The 20,204-nt window shown below is 33.1% G+C and overlaps 1 protein-coding gene across 2 annotated transcripts; it reads right to left on the bottom strand.

Annotated features, from left to right (window-relative positions):
- Nucleotides 1–1,031: 1,031 nt before the first annotated feature.
- LOC124440583 (integral membrane protein GPR155-like) lies at nucleotides 1,032–19,616 on the bottom strand. 2 transcript variants are annotated; one of them, XM_046990981.1, is made up of 13 exons: nucleotides 19,163–19,616; nucleotides 17,554–17,950; nucleotides 16,162–16,324; nucleotides 15,434–15,595; nucleotides 14,510–14,593; nucleotides 12,283–12,488; nucleotides 11,420–11,522; nucleotides 8,537–8,697; nucleotides 7,680–7,923; nucleotides 5,735–5,833; nucleotides 3,705–3,769; nucleotides 3,092–3,241; nucleotides 1,032–1,778 (listed from the first exon to the last, which is right to left on the bottom strand). In XM_046990981.1, the coding sequence occupies exons 1-13, from the start codon at nucleotides 19,554–19,556 to the stop codon at nucleotides 1,562–1,564; spliced, it is 2,445 nt and encodes an 814-aa protein (XP_046846937.1). In that variant the 5' UTR covers nucleotides 19,557–19,616; the 3' UTR covers nucleotides 1,032–1,561. The 2 variants fall into 2 exon arrangements, with proteins under 2 accessions (XP_046846937.1, XP_046846938.1); XM_046990982.1 differs by lacking the exons at nucleotides 1,032–1,778; nucleotides 3,705–3,769 and having other exon boundaries at nucleotides 3,151–3,241.
- Nucleotides 19,617–20,204: the final 588 nt, after the last annotated feature.

Below are 20,204 nucleotides of genomic sequence, written 5' to 3'. Positions count from 1 at the left end.
CAGGCAGCGCAATAGATGTTAATTAGCTAATTCCCGCGTTAATAAAGACGAAACTTTGAAATAAAGTCGAAAATTTATAGTTGACTTCTCGTTTTGTTTTGATTCATATTTTGCAATCTCAAGATGTCTTGTTTTTTTTGAATTTATTTTATACTAGCTATATTTTTTTAAATTGTCGGCTGGTCATGGTTTTTGGTCTAAACTCCGAAACACCGAATCTGATTTACACAAACCATGCATACGCTATCAAAGATCACAACGACGTTATATATATGTGTATGTATGGTTTTAAATATCATTTTGTCTGAGGATGACTTTGAAATAAAGTCGAAAATTTACTGTTCACTTCTCGTCTTGTTTTAATGCATATTTTGCAATCTCAAGATGTCTTCTTTTTTCGGAATTTGTTTCATACTATATTTTTTAAATTGTCGGATGGTAATGGTTTTTGTGAAATACCTCGTTCGGCGTCTATTTTTGTAACTTTTCTACAGTATACAACTTATCCACCAAAAGGAAATATAGGTGATATAAGAACGTCAAAGCAACTCAACAGCAGAGCAGTTTCAGAACACTGAAAACGAAACTACAAAAAATTCCTTCGTGAGATTTTATTGTGCATATACAGCGTGATACCAATAAATAATTACAGCAACTTGCTATTTTCTAAAAAAACTTTCATTAATTTTTCAAAAAATTATTGAAATTGGTCGAGGAACGAGTTAAACTTACTTCTGACATGAGCTTGTATCTTAAAATGAGCCTAAAATTTACTTACACTACATTGCAGGATTAAAATTTTAAGAGCTAGCTAGATCTTTAATTGCATGCAAAGCACGACTAAAGCAAGAATTTATCAAACATATCATCAAAAGTTAAACAAAAACAATTTTTCAATGAATGCCGAACAAATTGTGTTTTTCATGTGAGGTGAGAACCTCCACGTCGCTAGATAATTTAGTTTTGACATTGAAAAAATTAAAGAAAATAGTGTACCAACCGACATAATTACAAACCATTTACCCAAAATCTAAAATTCAAGAACTTTTAAGCATATCTTTAAAAAATCAAGGACTTGATTTATTTATTCTAAGTACAAGGACATTAAAGGACATTCAAGTTTTGTATGACAAAATTCTATTAGGTAAAGTGTCTTTTTATAATTTATGTTTATAGAAACGACTATCCAGTTAGCTAAAACTTTACACTATTTCCACCCAACTTAGGGCAACAAATTAATTTTTTATGAAATAGAAAACTTAAAACACCATAAATGCTATTTTTATTGTGAAACGTCTTCACCGTCCAACAAAAAAGTCTCATCACCATAAAATCATGTTGCAGCATTTAAATCTTCTCAGTATAATACATAGGTTATCGGTTATTATCTCACAAAATTGTGTAGGTGCAGTAAAAGATGTTTTCTACTGTTTATCACAAATATTTAAAAAAATGAATGCGTTTGATTAGCTTTGAAAAATGCTGTTGGCGGTAAATACAGCCCATACTCAAAATAAGAATTTACATGTGCAAGTGAAAACACAAATTCCTTAAATGCAGTTCATTCCATCTCTATCGCATGATCATGCTCATCCCAATCAGGACAAAAATTATATGTATTAGTTGAGTCTCTAAAATAATATCGATTTTCAGAGTGTCGAATAACGCGTCCTTTGAGCAAACTGTTCCCATACTTCACAGCTGTAACACGATCTGCAACAAGGCCGACTCTTACTAACCAGTCAACCAGGTTACAGCCATAGAAATACGAAGTTCCCCTGACAATAAAAGAATTTTCTAATGAGCTACAACATAGCAAAGTTTCATTTTTTCATGAATTTATAGTTGTTTATAGCTATAAGTTGAGTGGGAAATAATGAGAAAGTGTGCTCGTTACGACGTCACACCTGTCAATACGGCGGAAGAAAAAACCTTACAAAAAAATCCCAAACATCGACAGCTATAAAAAAGACTAATTTCAATTCTGTTTGGAAAAACCGATCTAAAGAGCTAGTAATTTAAATTATGCCCGCAAAAATGACTGGACAATTTCATTTCAAAAGTACTTTAAATACTTAAAAAGTCGATCATTGTCTAAGACTATTACTTATCATGTTAACTATTGCCTATATGACATTGAAAATAAATTTTTTCAATTTAAAGTCTAAAAATAATTGGAAATAATTACTTAATATCACCATAAGCGGCACAGAAATGTGTTAAAGTTTTTCAGGTTTTTTAATTTATTTCTTGATTCATATGCAATGTTTGTCAAGCACGGTATCTCGCACGAATTCCACGTTTGTATGGTTTTAAATGTCTTATATTTTGACAAGGTATGCAACTTTTGACACAAAATTACCGACCGTTAACACAAACACCTTTACAAAACTGTAAAAACACATGGAAAAACAAGCAAAACAAATACATCTCTCTAATAAAGAATAATTTTACTGTATTTTTTATAACATTCGAACGGATTTCTATGCATATGAAAAATGCGAATGTTTTTAGGGTGTATGGCAAATATTTTTCAAAACCTATGTTGGAGACACTTATCATATTTTTAAATGCTCAAACACAATGCAGACTGGCTGAATTTTTGTGAAAACAATCTAAAAAAATTGTAGCCAATCCGAACGTATGCAAAAACAATTTTAGCCAATCTGCAAAGCGTTTGAGCATTCAAAAATATAAGTGTCCCCAGCATATGTTTTGAAAAATATTTGCCACAAACCCTACAAACATTTGCTTTTTTCATAATGCATAGAAATACATTTGAATGTTAAAAAAGCTGCAAAAATACAGTAAAACTATTCGTTATTAATGAGATGTATTTGTTTTTCGTGTTTTCCCATGTACTTCTAAGATATTTACGGTTTTGTGAAAGTGTTTGTGTTAACGGTTGTTAATTTTGTGTTGAGAGTTGACTACATTGTCAATATATAAGGCCTTTAAGACCATAAAAATGTGGAATTCACGCGAGATTATATTTACTACATAAATCGATTGCATAAAAAAGCTAAACAGATTTCTGGGCCGCCTATGATAACACTCGTTATTAAACAAACATCGCATCACAATAACTTACCCATCCTCTGCTGGTCTCGAACTTAATGCCTGCAAACAATTTTCTTTGTGATAACGGACAAACTGTTGACATATATGATATTCCTCCGGTTCCAAATCATTTATATTAGGTAGTATTAAAGTGTCAACGCCGTACCAATAACAACGCAGTCTATATGAAGTATCATTGCAATGAAAACCAAATTATACATCAACGTTTTGGCTACGCATGTGAAGCTCATTCATTTAATGCAAACGAATAAGTTTAAAGTCAAATGAATGGTTGGTTTCTTAACTTTTACAGTACTAATAAAAAAATGTAATCAAAAAGTTAGAATGAAATCTCAAAACAATTTTCAAATACAAACTTTTAGCATGCAACCCTGATTTGAGATCACAACTTCGTGCGAATGAAAAACTTGAAAATACAAGATTAAACATAAATCATCTCGTAAAAGAAGTTTTAATTAATGACAAAATCATGCGATAAAACTCTAGACGACACCAAAACTTTTCTGACGTTTTGTTTTCCCCCAAAATTGACTTATATTTTGATAAAAATGAGAACAGCTTTTGATAACTGTATTTTTGTTATTCACGACGATACAACACATGTTTTCTGCAAATTAACTTACTTTTGGAGTAAAGGATCTATTAGGAACGTTCTTTCAAATCCAAAACATGCAAATACAACTAATACCTATATAATAAAGCATGTAAAGTGCGAATTGTAGTGGAACAACGAACAATTTCGACAAAATCAACAGCAGGAAACCCATCAAAAACTAAATTTTTATGAAGGACTTGAAATTTCACGAAGAACTATTTAAACAACTTACTTCAATTTCACTTAATATCAACAGGTGGTTGAAGGTTATGTATAGTAAATAACACATTTCACTCATACAAATGCACATAAATGTAGCTACCTATATTACAATAAATACTAAAGAAATAAAAGATGTCTACTTTGTTTGCACATGCTTATGCAAACCGAGCTGACCATCGGAAAACTCGAGAGAAGATCAGTGCAAGCCCGAGACCGAAGGTCGAGGGTTGCACCTGCTCGAGAGCTTTCGCAAGCGTCTCCGAGGTTTGCATAAGCCAGCTAGTGCAAACACGAAAAACATCTTTTATTTCTTTTATAAAATAACAACAATGCGAGACAAACAAAGCGTTTTGATATTCTTCTAACGTGTATTCATGTTGATTTGCAAATTCTCTTTCATTGATTGATTGCTTTGATTGGTTCAGCTCAGATCGTTTTGCACAGGCTAATGCAAACACAGCTCTATACCAATCAGCGCACGTGTTTCATTGTGTTTATTTTAAAAAAATGTTTTAATTAACACTACAAGAAGATAGTTTAGTATCGATAGGACAATCAGGTGCCGTTTTTGACATATTTGTTAGGAGTTAAGAAACAATGACGAGGACATTGTTATACTAATCTCAAAGAAGACGGGCAATTATTTTTCGTGTCATTAAAATAAAAACGGCTACTTATAAAACCAGGAACGGGGAATCGGTGAACGAAATGAGGAGCGGAATGGGGGATGGGAAAAACCAGGAATACTAAAAGCCGGAATCTCTAAAACCAGGAATACTAAAAGCCAGAATATCTAAAACCAGGAATTCTAAAAGCCGGAATCTCAAAAACCACGAGTACGAAAAGCCGGTATCTCTAAAACCAGGAATACGAAAAGCCGGAATCTCTAAGCCCGGAATACTAAAAGCCGGAATCTCTGAAAACAGGAATACTAACGAGGGAATCTCTAAAAACAGAAATACTTAAAGCTGGAGTCTCCAAAAATCTCTACTGTCAACAAAGCGTCGATAAGAAGGTTAGCTCATGAAAATTATTGCATTATAACTGATATAAATTGAACAGCTTTTGTAGGAGTTGGTCGGAGAACGAAAATAGTGCAAATTTCAATAATGACCACATTTTATAGTACGGCATTTTATGCGCCATTAGTGCTTCTATTGAAATTCAAATCGATAGCTGAAGATATGCTTTTAGAGGATATGTTCTTGATTTAAAATTGTTATACTCCTCATAATGCCGAACAAAAATGTGGTCAACATCAATATTTGCACTCTTTTCGTTCTCCGACCAACTCGTACAAAAGAGGTTCAATTTATATCAGTTATAATGCAATAATTTAGATGAGCTAATCTTCTTATCGACGCTTTGTTGACAGTAGAGATTTTTAGAGATTTCAACTTTTAGTATCCCTGGTTTTTCCCATTCCCCATTCCGTTCCCGGTTTTAGAAATAGCCAAATAAAAATGATCATAAAAAGTTGAGACAAAAAAGCACAACAAATCAATAACACTCCGGCTCCTGAAAATGCTTCTCTGAGTTCCTGTGTAACAAATTTACCGCTCGTTGAAAAATGAATTTCCACCTCGAAAAACTTAAAAGTACTATGGAATTCTTCAAGTAAAAATGATAGCAATTTTTTTTCTTTGAATTCAAATTCCTCATATTAGATTATGATTGACAAACATTTCACATTATGTTTGCATTAGAGAGCTGTTGGTAGTGGTTAAATTTCTTATAATAAACTTAATAACTTGCTCGCTTGCCGATGTTTCATGGTAAAGGAACAATTTTTTTCGCAAATTACGATGAGTTAAAGCATAACTAGCTATGGCATACCTGAGCAGAGAGAATAATTGATATTAAGAGTTCAACCTCCAAAAATATGCCAGAAGTCAAATCATCGCCTACGAGCACCCACAAACAGTAGAATATGCACTGGAAGAGATAAAAAATATGTGTGATAACATAGTCCTACTTTGCAGCATTTAGTCCTACATATTACGTAAACTCTATGTGCTCGCTCTCACTGTGAGAACAATAGATAAAGAAATAAATTATGATACTGATCTTATATGTTTGTAAATGATGATCGTCCAGGTTAATAAAGTCCTGAGAAGGACTGTTTTTGTTGTTGTTTTTGTTGTTGTTGACAGTCAACAACAACAAAAACAGTCCTTCTCAGGACTTTATTAACCTGGACGATCATCATTTGCAAACATATAACGATACTCCCGGGTTCAAACCATTTACTTTAATACTGATCTTATATCATATTAAATGTTCATTGCGGTGTGACCCTCCCCCTCTCCTTAAAAATTGTGAAATATGTCTACAAAGTCAGTCCGGCAAAAATTGGAAAAATTATCCGTTTGGGCATTTAAAATGAATGGGCAATTTTTTATAAAAACATCGATATGAACCACACAAAAACAAACACAAACTCATTATAAGCAGTGAATAAAAAACTTCCGCTTGCTAATATTTAAACAACGTGGAGCAATAAGTCAAAGGGATCCCTTTTTTTTTCGTAATCGTGTGTCGTAGATAATCAAGTTGTGGGTAGGAAAAAAGGTCAACTTATTAAGTAGAATATAAGCAATATTTAATGAGCAACCAGTATAGTTCACATTAAAATGTACATGCATGATCTTAATTTTCATCCAAAGTATTAAAGAGTGATATTTAACATCAGACAATGTTTTAGACTCTACGTGTCATTGTCAAAGACAGCTTCAATGACTATTCAATTTCAAATATACAGTACTTCAGTTTATAATACTAGTTTTTAATACCAGGTTTGAATAGTTACAAAAGGCTTCTTAACAAAAAACTAAACTGTTAAATAAATGAAGAATTTCTTTTATATATTTTTAATCACATGTTAACTGCTTGGAAAATTGATCTACCACTGAATAGTCTGCTGCACGTTACGTAAAATATTAAATTGCATGACACATATTTTTTGTAATTGTCCTCAGCATTTCACCTGTGATTTCTTTGCATTATTGCATAGCAATTTATTAATGTGCACGCACTTGCAACTATAGAGCTGCAAATTGGCGAATATTTAACTGAACTGTTGCAACATCTGAATATATATGTGTATAAAAAATGAACAGTTTGGAAAACTTTGTTTAAGTCATTAGCGCACGAGATTTGCAAGTCTTTGGTGAAAGTCTTGGACTTCCAATGGTTCACCTGACAGTAAAATTGTTGCAAATAATAAACATTATTATGTTAAAAATTGTTTTACCGAGAAGATCATTGAAATAGCTTGCGCACGAAAATGACACGGCGAAAAAACAATACAAACACATAGATTTGCTTTCAAATCGCGGATTGTTTTGGATTTTTGGTTTTTAATGTCATTTAGTTATAATCCTCATCAATTATGCGTATATGTAAGCTTAAGTTAAAGTAATATGAATAATTGATGAAGGTTTTAAAAAATGGCGATAAAAAAGGAAAATGCAAAATAATCTGTGATTGATATGTTCGTATACGGTTACGCCAAATTTACCAAAACTTTGTAAGCTTGAACAATATCTGCCATATTTTAACCCTACGTGTTCCAATTGCTTTGCAGTGGTGTCATTTACAAGCGCCAGCTATTTCAAAAGTGCTCCCCGGTAACACAATTCTCACTCCAAATATTATTATTAATATAAAAGAAAAATTTACTGTCAAATGAACCATTGGAACATACGCACATGAATAGGAAGCTTTTCAATTATTACACACTAAAGTCGGTCAGAAACACAATTAAGTGTATATAACTCACCAAACACATAACAAGTACTTGACTGACAATAACAACAACATGATTGCCACTTTGATGCTGCTCTCCTTCATAATATTTGTCCAATTTTATATGTTTGCTTTGACGACAGTCTTGTGACGATAAGCGGTTTCTGGTATGCACAACGGAAAACCCTTCATCCGCATCTTGCATCTCTATACTTACAGATGTGCAATCGTCAGTAGTTCCACGTTGTTTGTCTTTTACGCATCGATGGCACTTTTTCCTGTACAACATATACAAGGTACAAACAAGACGTTAGAAGTGACAAACAATATGTTTTTAATAAGCTCTTAATAATATCATATTGGAAAACTATCTTATATCGTGTATTAAATAGCGATCGGTAATAGATTTAGAGAAGGATTGTAGAGGGATGCGCAACACTCGTGGTCTTCGATAAAAAGGAATGCAGGAGAGGTCCGATTTTTCTACAAATAGCTATTATTTACAAAATAATTAGGCAAAGCAAATTTTGGTTAGTGATTAATGAAGCACATTTTCAAAACAAAAAAATCTCCCAATCATAATAAAAAGGTAACAGAATTAATTTTAACAAAAAAAATTAGACATGCTATGGCAACAAGTAGCCACCAAAATATAACAAACACTGGACATCTCCCCCCCCCCTCACCACCAACAAAATCAAAGTGGTTTATCCCTGTATAAGACACTATGATTGGAGATGAAAATGATCGTTAAACGTGGTAGTTACCGCGACCTGTCGTAGCCAGGCTTACTTGCGAAATGAAAAAACTTGAAGTGCAACAATAGCAAGAGAAAAACTTACTCTTTAATAAGCGAGAATTGCAGTAAAGGTAAAAATAAAAAAAACGTACCTAGACGAAGAAAGTAACGGTGTTTGATCGCCAGCATTGTCTTCCTCTGTAACCATTTCACACTTACAATATTTGTCAAATCTGTACATTCGTAGTAGTGATCCAACACAAACGAAAATACAAATAACTTGAAGAGTCAGCCAAAATGCAACATACACTTTCTGATAACAGAAAAGCAAGGAAAATAGGAAAATATTAATTAGTGTCTTCAAATTACAACAATAAGCTTAACCTAAGTAGTTCTTTAAACATTTTGCCCACTATCTTTTTAATTTACAATGGATAAAGACGTTTTCGCCCAACCTAATATTATTAAAGTAGTTCAATTTCCTCACCTAAGCGCAAGAAACATGGAAATTTTTCTCACCGAAACGGTATATCATCTCTACCAAACACTCGAAACTTAATAACCAAAAATAAATAATAGCAACTTGTAAAATAGGCCTCTCAGAAATAGAGCGTAGTTGCTAAAATAATTTCGGCCAATTTAACCTTCAATGTAGGCAGTTCAAGCTAATCATGATCATGCCCAAGCGTGATTGGCTTCATAGCTAATGGTAAAAAAAGAATAGAAAATGGATGAATAATGCTTAGATTGAGTTTCGGCAATCACGCCTAAATAAACGTGCCATTATAAATTAGTTTAATAAAACGTTAAGTATCAGATGATAACTTACCTCCAAGGACAAGCTATAAAAAGTGATTTGTAATAAATTTTCATTGTTTGTAAGCACTGTAATGAAATTGCATCAAAACGTCGAAAAAGAAATTTTATATCGCTTTCATTCGTTACTAAATTTATTAAAATTTGCTATAAAATTTATTAAAATTTGTTAGTCAAATATTTAAAAATTAGTTTATTAAAGAAAACAAAAATTCTTTCATCAACATACAATTTGCAAATTTGTTTGCTGATAATACTGATTTAACAATAGTTTCATTGTCCGCCTCAACTTCATGCTGTTATTTTAAGTTCCTAAAGCAATTTCGGGAAAGGTTTGTATACTTCGTTTTAACATAGGCAGCCCATTACTACAGGTTTTTCTTAATGCCACTGCACCCATAGATTGTGACTTTATAAATCAAAATTTCGTTACTATTCTTAATTATAAGCCACTTCCTAACTCTAGCTAAATGGTTTTAGTAGTGTGTTTTAACTTCATAACATAACGTGCAGCAAAATTATCTATTATTGAAAAATTTCTCCCCTAAAAAAGCTAATCTATTTCTGAAACTTCAATTCTTCAAATCTCAAAAAAATCCCGAGATTTACTTTTTAAAATAGAAATCCAAAAAGAATCTCAATAAAATCATAGGCAGCTAAGGGTTTTTCGTAATAAATGTGAAATAATCAATCTTTCTTACTCCTGAGGAACTTGATTACTTCAACAATTTGTCTTTCATTGATCGATCAACCTCGTGCGATGTTAGTGTGACGTGTAGTCTTATCAGTTTTGTTAATTCCACCATAACATTAACGCAAATAAATATTTAGTAGCAAAAATGCGGAAAATCGTTACCACCATTGAAACGTCAATATTATTAATATACGAGAAAAACTGTAATTTTAATAAATTCAATTACACTCACACGGCAGTGATCAGACGTTTAATAACGTGACGCACAATATTAATCAGACAAAATCGTACTCAACAAGTCGCAAAAGTATATCAACAGCAGAAAACAGTGTGATCGTTAATGACTAAACGAAATACAATTCAATAAGTTGTTTTATCTGCCTAAATGGGTTCCCGGTTCATGCAGCCTTGAAGGTACGTCTACATGTGACGAAACCATGCAGCACATTTGGCAATAGTCATGGTCCCCATGTTTCGTTCAGAAGCGTGCATGAGAATACACTTCCTGTATTCCCCTAGTGTATGTTTTCGTCGCGTGCTCTCAGTCTATTGTGTATCCCTTGCTGTATATGTGGTTGAGAACTTTCCTTCTCTTCTACAGTATTAAGGAAAGGAGAATAAGGTGGAAGCATCCGTAGGCGTATATGATCAGCCGACGATTGTGCAGAATGATCACCTATTGACCACCTACGATTTCTTGCAGTTCAAAAATGAAATCCACACTCGTTGACAAAGACAACACGATCTTCTATCGTCTTCTTCCAGGAACCACTTCGCAAACTCATAACGAGCTCTAATGACATCAGGTCGATTTCATTCGGCTTGGCATCGTCTAGCACACACACCACAAAGTAGTTCCTGTACACGGCCGTCCTCTAAATACCGCCTTACAATGCCTCTTGAGGTTGACCAGTGGATCCTCAGCGTATCTGCAATAGTGAAATCATCTTGCTCGGGATCCTCAAATAATTTGTTGCCTTCATCTTTGCGCCATGTCCAAGTGTTGAACTGCGTGCATGCTTGTTCATTAGGTCCTGAAGCTTCTCATCTTTAAAAGGCTTCTTGAACAATGCACACTCTTCGTTTGAGCGCTTATCGGCAAGAACATTGTCTACATATGTCATTCTATTGTGTCTTTTCGAAGTCAATGATACAACGGTGTACTACTATTGATCGATATATCGTTGCAACTTGTTAAAATCGCTTTTGTGTGATTAATATTGCACATCGCATTATTGAATGTTTCATCATTGTCTTGTGAGTTCAATTGACGTTATAAAAACTACAGTTTTTCTCGCATATCAAAGTATTCATCGATCAATGAAAGACAAACTGTTGAAGTTATCATGTTACTCAGGAGTGAGAAAGAAATATTAGCTATTTCATTATTTCATATTTATTAAGAAAAAAACGTAGTTATGGGCTTCCTATGGTTTAAACAAAAATTTCAAGTTTAAATAAGCACAAAACTTCAAAACCGCGAAGATAATGTGTAGTTCAACAAGCCAAAAAATCATCAACTCACCTTCTCATTGATAAAAGCAAAGAAATCTTTGTTTTTATATGGGAATTCGTCAATTTTCGGTTTTAAAATCAGCACAAGTATCCCGCAACAAACAGCCGGCAAACTGAAAGCAAACAAAAAAAAGTTAATAACCATGCACACTGCCATTGAATGAAAGATAATTTGAGCATTCGCACAAGAGTCAAACATGTTACGAGTCGTGTGCATTTAAAAATACAGCAACAACTATTTCAGGTACAGTTTGCAGTTGATGTTTTGTTATTGATCATATCAGGATTGCCTCGTTTTCTATAGTTTTAAAACCCAGGCAAGTTTCTCTGTTTCAAGGTTTTCCTCGACAATTATGGTAAACGAAGTAATGATACAATTGTTCGGGAAATGAGAGATTAAATTGCCCATAGGACGCTATACTTCTATAACACACGAAAACACATGAAATCACAAGTTTGTAATAAAAGAAGTACTTAACATTAGAATGTAATTATTGGCTCTGATAAGAAAAAATTAAATCGTGCAGTTCATAATGACAAGATTCGGAACTATCTCAGGGATATAATGACCTCCCACCAATGCAAGATTTTTCTCAAATTTATGACAAAAATAGAAGTATGTAGGAACCGATGGTAGTTAATAAGGCGGAATGTCGTTTTTTGGTCCTTTCGTGTTATGTATATAAAAAGATCAAAGCTATAGCACATCTCCTTGAGGGCAATGAAGACAGGAATAGTCAGTTATACTGAAGCAGAGAAATTGATGAAACAATTGTATTTTCCACCTGATTGATGATTTCTACACACAACCCAAATTTCTAAAATATATATATTTCATTTTCAAAAAAATAAATAAGTGATAAATGCACTCACGCCCATCCAGTAATGCATATTCGTCGTGTCTTTGTGTTCCACTGCGACTCTACGGAACAACGAGCGCTGGATAAAATGAACGCGATGATTGCCGTCCAGCAATGTGTTGCAAAAATAAACGTTGTTATTAAAAAAGCTTCAAATCCTCTGCAGCATTTAATGAATGGATTAGACTTGATGAGAACAAAAGATATACAAAGCAGTAACTAAAAAAGAAGAAAATTGAAGAATTGAGTGCTTTCAAACTTTCTAGCTACCTTTATCAAAACTGTAGTGAACATTATAATCTAGTGATCAACATTGTAGTGAACATTACAAGTTAGTGATCAACCTTGTAGTGAACTTTATAATCAAGTGATCAACATTGTAGTGAACATTATAATCTAGTGATCAACATTCTAGTGAACATTATAATCTAGTGATCAACATTGTAGTGAACATTATAATCTAGTGATCAACATTGTAGTGAACTTTATAATCAAGTGATCAACATTGTAGTGAACATTATAATCTAGTGATCAACATTGTAGTGAACATTATAATCTAGTGATCAACATTGTAGTGAAAATTATAATCTAGTGATCAACATTCTAGTGAACATTATAATCTAGTGATCAACATTGTAGTGAAAATTATAATCTAGTGATCAACATTGTAGTGAACATTATAATCTAGTGATCAACATTGTAGTGAACATTACAATCTAGTGATCAACATTGTAGTGAACATTATAATCTAGTGATCAACATTGTAGTGAACATTATAATTTAGTGATCAACATTGTAGTGAACTTTATAATCTAGTGATCAACATTGTAGTGAACATTATAATTTAGTGATCAACATTGTAGTGAACTTTATAATCTAGTGATCAACATTGTAGTGAACATTATAATCTAGTGATCAACATTGTAGTGAACATTACAATCTAGTGATCAACATTGTAGTGAACATTATAATCTAGTGATCAACATTGTAGTGAACATTACAATCTAGTGATCAACATTGTAGTGAACTTTATAATCTAGTGATCAACATTGTAGTGAACATTACAATTTAGTGATCAACATTGTAGTGAACTTTAATGGAGCTGCGCTAATGAGGGAGCGGCGTTTATAAGGGTGGGACGTTTATAAGGGAGCCGCGGTTAAGTGGGAGCGGTGCTTGAAAATTTTTAACAAAGGTTGTCAGAGAGATTTTTAATAAATAGCAGACGAAATCTATTTACATAATAAAACATGATTCAACTTAACGAAAATAATGTCATATAGGTACAGAACAGAATTGTCGTAAATTCTGCAGTTTAGTAACTCGAAATTTCTTCGTATTAAGTGCCATACTAATATTACTCAGATACGGCGCTTAACCGGGAGCGGCGCACAAGTACGGTACCACAAGTTTTTATCTTCAGTTTATATCATTTTTCAACACATGATTTACCTAGGAATGATTTACTTTAGTTTTTCATCATTTTTTATAAACTGACAAGAAAGGCGACACTGGTCGACATCATAAGAAAACAACAGCACAGAAAATAGTTCAACAAAATTCAAAAAACATCACATTTACCGTAAAATTACATACGAAGGCAGTTAAAATACATAGAAGAGGGAGACATTGAAAGTTTAGTGGGTTTTGTAAGAGAAACTACTCTCAACGTTGTGTTTCTATTTTAACTTTTTTTCATTTGACGTAGAACATTGACAACTGCCAAAGGGGACCAAGGGCAGTGGAAAGTGTCACCAAAAACCATATGCTAAAAAACTAGTTAACAGAGTATCATTTATACCTTTTCTGAGAACTTAACGATTTGATTGATGCAAAAAAGACTTGGGAAGAAATAGCTTAAACGTATATTTATCTAATTGGTCATGCAGAACATGATAAAACACCATCTTTCTAAAAAGTACATAACTTGATGGTTTTGTTGTCTAATTAAAACAGAGGAAATGACAAAATTTTACAAACATAATGATCCAAATTTACTATCGTCATTCATTAAATTAAGCAAAAAAAACACTACACAACTTACACAATACCACTGAGTCAGGCTCATTTTTTCCTCTTCACAAGGACGAAGGCAGTTTTAAATCAATTACGCACGTCACATCAAAAAAATGACCTTTGAAATCTATATATCTGTCAATATAAATTTGAGTTTGCTCTGATTGTTATAATTAGAGGCTTAATAAAAAATAGAACTGCTAAAAAAACATTGTGATTTTTACCTGACTAAAAGCAAGACAAACTGTGAACCTGTGTGGAATTGATTGGAATCGACGACTGAGGAAGAGTATTGCGATAACCCAGCACTATAAAACACAAAACTTAATCATAAAAACAATTTCTAAGACTATTAAGATACAACACGTGAAAAAACGACGATTTATCACCCAGGACATGAAAAATCTAGCCATTACGGACCACTGTCACGGACACATAAATATGTGATCAGGGACCATGAGCAAAAGGACATAAGATCCAAATGCGTCATGTTGACCAAACAGAGAACACGCTATATATCTTTAATCTACAATGATTAACACTGCGTTCAAGTTCCATTTGCGTTTCGAATGCGGCCGGAACGCGCCAAAAAAATTAGAGGACACATTCTGAACGCGTTCCCGATTGTTTAAATAAACTCGGTATAACATCCGAAATTTTTGAAATTGAACACTTGTATAAGAAGAATCAATGATGATTACCGATCAACGATTGGATGTGATCAACAACGCGTTTTGATACGCGTTGAATGTTAAGCCGAACGCAATTGGAACGCATTTGGAACGCGTTTGGAACGCGTTTTCGGTATACTTATTTCTGAGTGGTACTGTACCAAGCAACTTCCGGACGTAGGTTTTAAGGAGCGGTTTTAACGTAAAACCTCAAATTAAATAGCCATTGTATAAATCTACCTCTTTCAGGTTATTCATTAAGATAAAATGGATGGTTTAATTTTGAAAAATTGGCATTTGCTAAGATAATTCTTCAATTAGACCTCACGTCTTCTGCAAAAGTTGCCCGTAAAACAAAGCGAAATCCACAATTTACATTTTGAAAGCCTTCTACCTTGAAATTCAACATATCAAAATTTCCACATCGAAAGTGAAAAGAATACAGGAAGCGTTATTCATGTAAGGCAAAACACTTACAGCCAATATAATGGAGACGATGCTAATGTCAGTCCTAGTTTTATTCAAAAGATCTCTGTAAACAACATTTGTTTGATTCATGTTATTGACAGTTGCCATTTTAGATGAAATCAACATGACGGGAGCAGAAAACATTGTTGACATAATCATTCCAAACGCCATCTAGAAACATATAAAATATTGAATGAGGTAAATAGGTAGGAATGACCTATTGATTACAGTATGTATGAAATGGTGAATGTTCCACTAGTTTATTATAAAATTAAATAACGCCCTTCTGTCATGCACGCATTATACGCTTCATTAAAGCAAAAAATTATAATTCCGAATAAACAGGACATCTTGAGATAAAAAAAAAAAATGAATCAGTGTAAGACGCAAATGAAACTGTGAATTTTTAAGGATGGCTTTGAAATAAAATCAAAAAGGAATTTACGTCTAGTACAGACAGATATTTTGTTATCTTAAGATGTCCTGTTAATTTGGAACTTGTTTTTGCTCTACTTTATAATCTAGTGAAATTATCTACTAAATTATCGGTGGAAAAGTTTTTTTGTATTTACATTTCATTGGTGGACGGATTTCTGTCATGCACTCATCATACATTTCAATGATGGACACATTTCTGTCATGCAAGCATCCAACATTTCATCAAAGGATCATAACAAGCAAGTGTAAGTGATTGTTGCATCCTTTAAAGAAAAACGAAAGAAAGAAACCGTTCATACCGTATCCTCTTCAATACCAAAGTGAGCAGCATAAAAAACCGTGGGAGAAGATGGCGGTATGGTACCATACAAGAAGCCAAATGTACTCCACTCTTCCCTCAATTTTAGGCCGCCAATGTTGAATGAAATACATAGGCCGCGTATTATCAGCGGTAGGACGATACTAAAACATAACAACTTAACTGTATAGCTACTACAGGTGAGGAGAAAATCGATTCTGATCAGGGGTTTATTTACTTACATCGAGCAACCAAGCAAAAGCAATGGTGATTTGTGTTTTATGAAGCACACAAAATTCAATAAAACAAGGCACAAAGACAGTAACAAGGTAAGCACCCCCTAAAACAATCATTATTGATTCAATCCTTGATCTTGATAACCACAATTTATAAAATAAGCTTTTCAAAAGATGGACGTTGATTAGTTAATGGCTCAAAAAAAAAGTTCTTAAACTTTATAGACACAAGGACTTTCCTCGCAAATTGCGTGGTTGTGAAGAAAATTTAAGTGAAAAATATAACTATTTAATGTAATTAAAATCGACAAATCTCTATCTTTTTCAATTGCTGCTAAAAGGCAATTTAATTGAGCAAATAGAAAACATTTTCTGTGCTTCAGTAGAAAGAAACACGAGTAGGAGTTTGGAAAAAAAGAGAATTTGGGAGGAAACAGGATTATGTTTAATTACATTAGGTCAGGCACTTTAAGGTACAGATAACGATAGATAATGGACAACTATCAACAACTTATTTTCAATTGCCTAATAAATTAGTGGTGTATAGAGAAAACGAATAGAAACTAGCCAAATCTGTAAAACTTGTATTTGCCACAAGCTATAGCGAAATGTTGAATATAAAAATGCGTTTATTTATGGTTGTTTGTACACAATAGGTATATCTAAGCTGGAGGGATAAACTTTTATAAACACACCATTTGTCGTCAATAGGTAACTTGAATGAAGCACGGAGCGCAATAGTTAATTTCCTGCATACACCGTAAAAATACACGACATGTGTTTTGACTGCAGGCTACTATGTAAGGAAATTTGTCAGACCAAACTGCTCGTGTGTTTAACACCTCAAAAAATGTAAAAAGGTTTTACAGCAAAAAATCTACACAGCCTTTCAGTCATTCGCACAGTGAAGAATTAATTTCTCAATTCCCATAGCAATCTGTATTCTTTCCGTTTGGTAAACCTGTTCGAACCAATTTTACGTTTCAATAGTCCAAGAAACTTTCTGTTGTTTACATTACACTTTAAGTTGACCAGAATTAATCCGTTTCAATAAAACACTGGCAATATTCCTCCTACTTTACAATTCTACTTTAGATATTATATAGCACGTATGGCATTGCTTAGTTTTGCTGCAAAAATTAACATCATATACTTACACCTTAGCAATACCAAGCGACAAGGGAACGAGAGTAATCATTCCTATTTTGGTCCTGATCTTTCCCACGACGCTTAAACCAAGAAAAAACAATGCTGGTCCACCAAATGCATTGCTCAAGGTCATGAGTGGTTTGTCCAAATACGTTGGCAATTTTTGTTTAGATATGAAATTTACGATGATGCCACTCACAGATGCCAGAACAACTGGATTTGTAACGATTGATTGTACAGTTTTAAGTACAATACCTTTCAGATTTGCTGATTTGTTTCGAGAACGTCGATAGTTAAACTCCATCATAATAAGTGCTATCATTAGAAGAAGAGCTACGTTGACCGATGAAAGAACGTAAGCACAATCCAAAAAATCCTTATGATTCTTTTCATATAATGGCTTCACTAGATAAAAAGAGAAAACCGACCACTGAGTGAACTACTTCACTTCACTCTATGGAATACCTTTTCAATACTTCATGTACAGTAAGTCAATTTGATAATATTTCTCTCTCATAATTTTATAAATATTTTTTCCATATACTTTTTATATGCCCACTCCCCATAGAAATCAGCTTTGATTGTCAATGTTTGTGTATCTAAATAAAGTTCTATCTAACTATAATATGGTATGATTATTAATATATCTGTATGTTAATGGATGTAGTGGTTCATGCTTGTTTCATTACTTTGCAATATCAAAGTTTATAGAAAATACAACTTGTTAAGACAACTTAGATACATTTCATTTTTGTGGGTCGCATTTGCATTTATAACTCTGAGGAAGATAGCCAAAAACTATAACTGCACATGTTTTAAGATAACATTAACATAATTACTTATAATCTCAACACAACATTTTTAGCCTAGGAAGGCACTACTAAATGTTTATAAATACAACACCGATTAAAGATTGTGTTCACATGAATCAAGAATATTGGAACTCTCATCTCGACTAGGATATTCAAGAATCAAACAAAACTCACAAGAAATAAAAATTCTATTGAAACATCAGTTATAAACTATTACATAAAAAATTAAATTAAAGATGGGTATTTTATAGGCAGTCTGCTTTATTTTATACTACATCAAATTGTCAGCTGGTTATTCAATACTTCTTTCTGCCGAGAATTTATTAACTTGTTCAAAAATAACAAATGGTCACATTTAAGTTTTTTTTATTTGTTGGGTTAATAAATGGTGAATGTGCCTTTTTTAAATCATTACATAAAATTAGAAGCATAAAGATAAGAAATTTTGAAACTATCAACACATGCTCTTCAAATTTTTTTGTTCATATATTAAAATGCATGATTTATCAAACAATATATTACACAGTAAACCACATAATCTTGATTAAGGCAACTGCAGCCTTTCCTCTGCTAATTCAAGTCAGTTACATGGGCACAGTGTAATTAGGCAACAGTATGAACAGCATATTACAAACTCCACAATGCATTTGAAATTCATCACGATGGAATCACAACAATAATTCTTGTACTGAATAATAGTTAACGACATTAAGAATCATTGCTAATGACAAAACGTATTATGTGTTTTATGTGTTCAACCACACTGAACATTGAGCAATTTTTCATTAGGTATTATCATACTTACATATAGGTATTCCTAATGCTAGATCATTCGACATTGTACAAAACAAACTATAAACGCCGGCTCTGCCAACATCTCTTGTAAATAACAAAGTCAACATAGTCACTACAACAAAAACGATTAACTTCGACAAGGTAACTGCTAGAACGAACATCCATTCCACAGTCTTGAAATTAATTGTAGCCATTGCTCGAAATATGAAAGCAGGCAAAGTAGGATAAATAGCAAGTTTACTGAATCCCTGAGCTTCTTTGGGAGTTATCAAGCCCAAACGTCCAGTTAGGTATCCCAAGAAAATTACGGCAAACACACTGACCAACGCTGGATATAATTCATTAAATGGATCGTTATTGGTGGTGTCAGTTATATTTGCCGTGTTTAAACGATCGCGATTCATTTTAAGGTTTCACACTGTTTTGTAAATACGTATTCGATTAGCCCAACTTTGACAAAATAGGGAGCTTCGGAAAGCCTACGAGTACGACTACGAGTACGATTTACGTCATTTTGGCGCGAAAACATTGTTGCGACAACAAAAACACGTAGCCGTCATCAATCTGAGTAAGATGTTTTTTAAAAAATTCGTACTCGCGACTACGATGTCTTTTTAAGCAAAGAAAGTAGGTATATTTCTTCATTCTGTAAGAAATTAGTTTACAGTACTATTTTCGAACATCCAGGCTTTAATTTAGAACCCTTTTTGAGCCCAGATGTTCATTAAAAAAGGAAAATATGACCTGCAAAACTTCCATTTATTTCTTACGCAAAGTGAAAGGTAAACAAACAATAAAATAGTACAAATATATCGTACATAAAACTTAAAATAGTAAAGATTTTTCAGTCTAAAGAGTCCTATATTCTCGCAAAGCCAGTATTACCGATTCATTGATATCATTATTGACTAATAGAGCCGTCGCTGCTTCGGTGTTTTACGCAATAAAAAGGCTCGTTCTGTTGTTTACAAGTAAAGCAAAATTTTGACGAAGCGATAACGACAACAAACTTCCTCGTGCTATTCTCGTACACGGTCAAACTTCGTACTCGT

The sequence above is a fragment of the Xenia sp. Carnegie-2017 genome, unplaced genomic scaffold, assembly GCF_021976095.1.
Source record: "Xenia sp. Carnegie-2017 unplaced genomic scaffold, XeniaSp_v1 HiC_scaffold_2, whole genome shotgun sequence".
Lineage (NCBI taxonomy): Eukaryota > Metazoa > Cnidaria > Anthozoa > Malacalcyonacea > Xeniidae > Xenia > Xenia sp. Carnegie-2017.
This window is presented reverse-complemented; position numbering and strand designations above follow the sequence as displayed.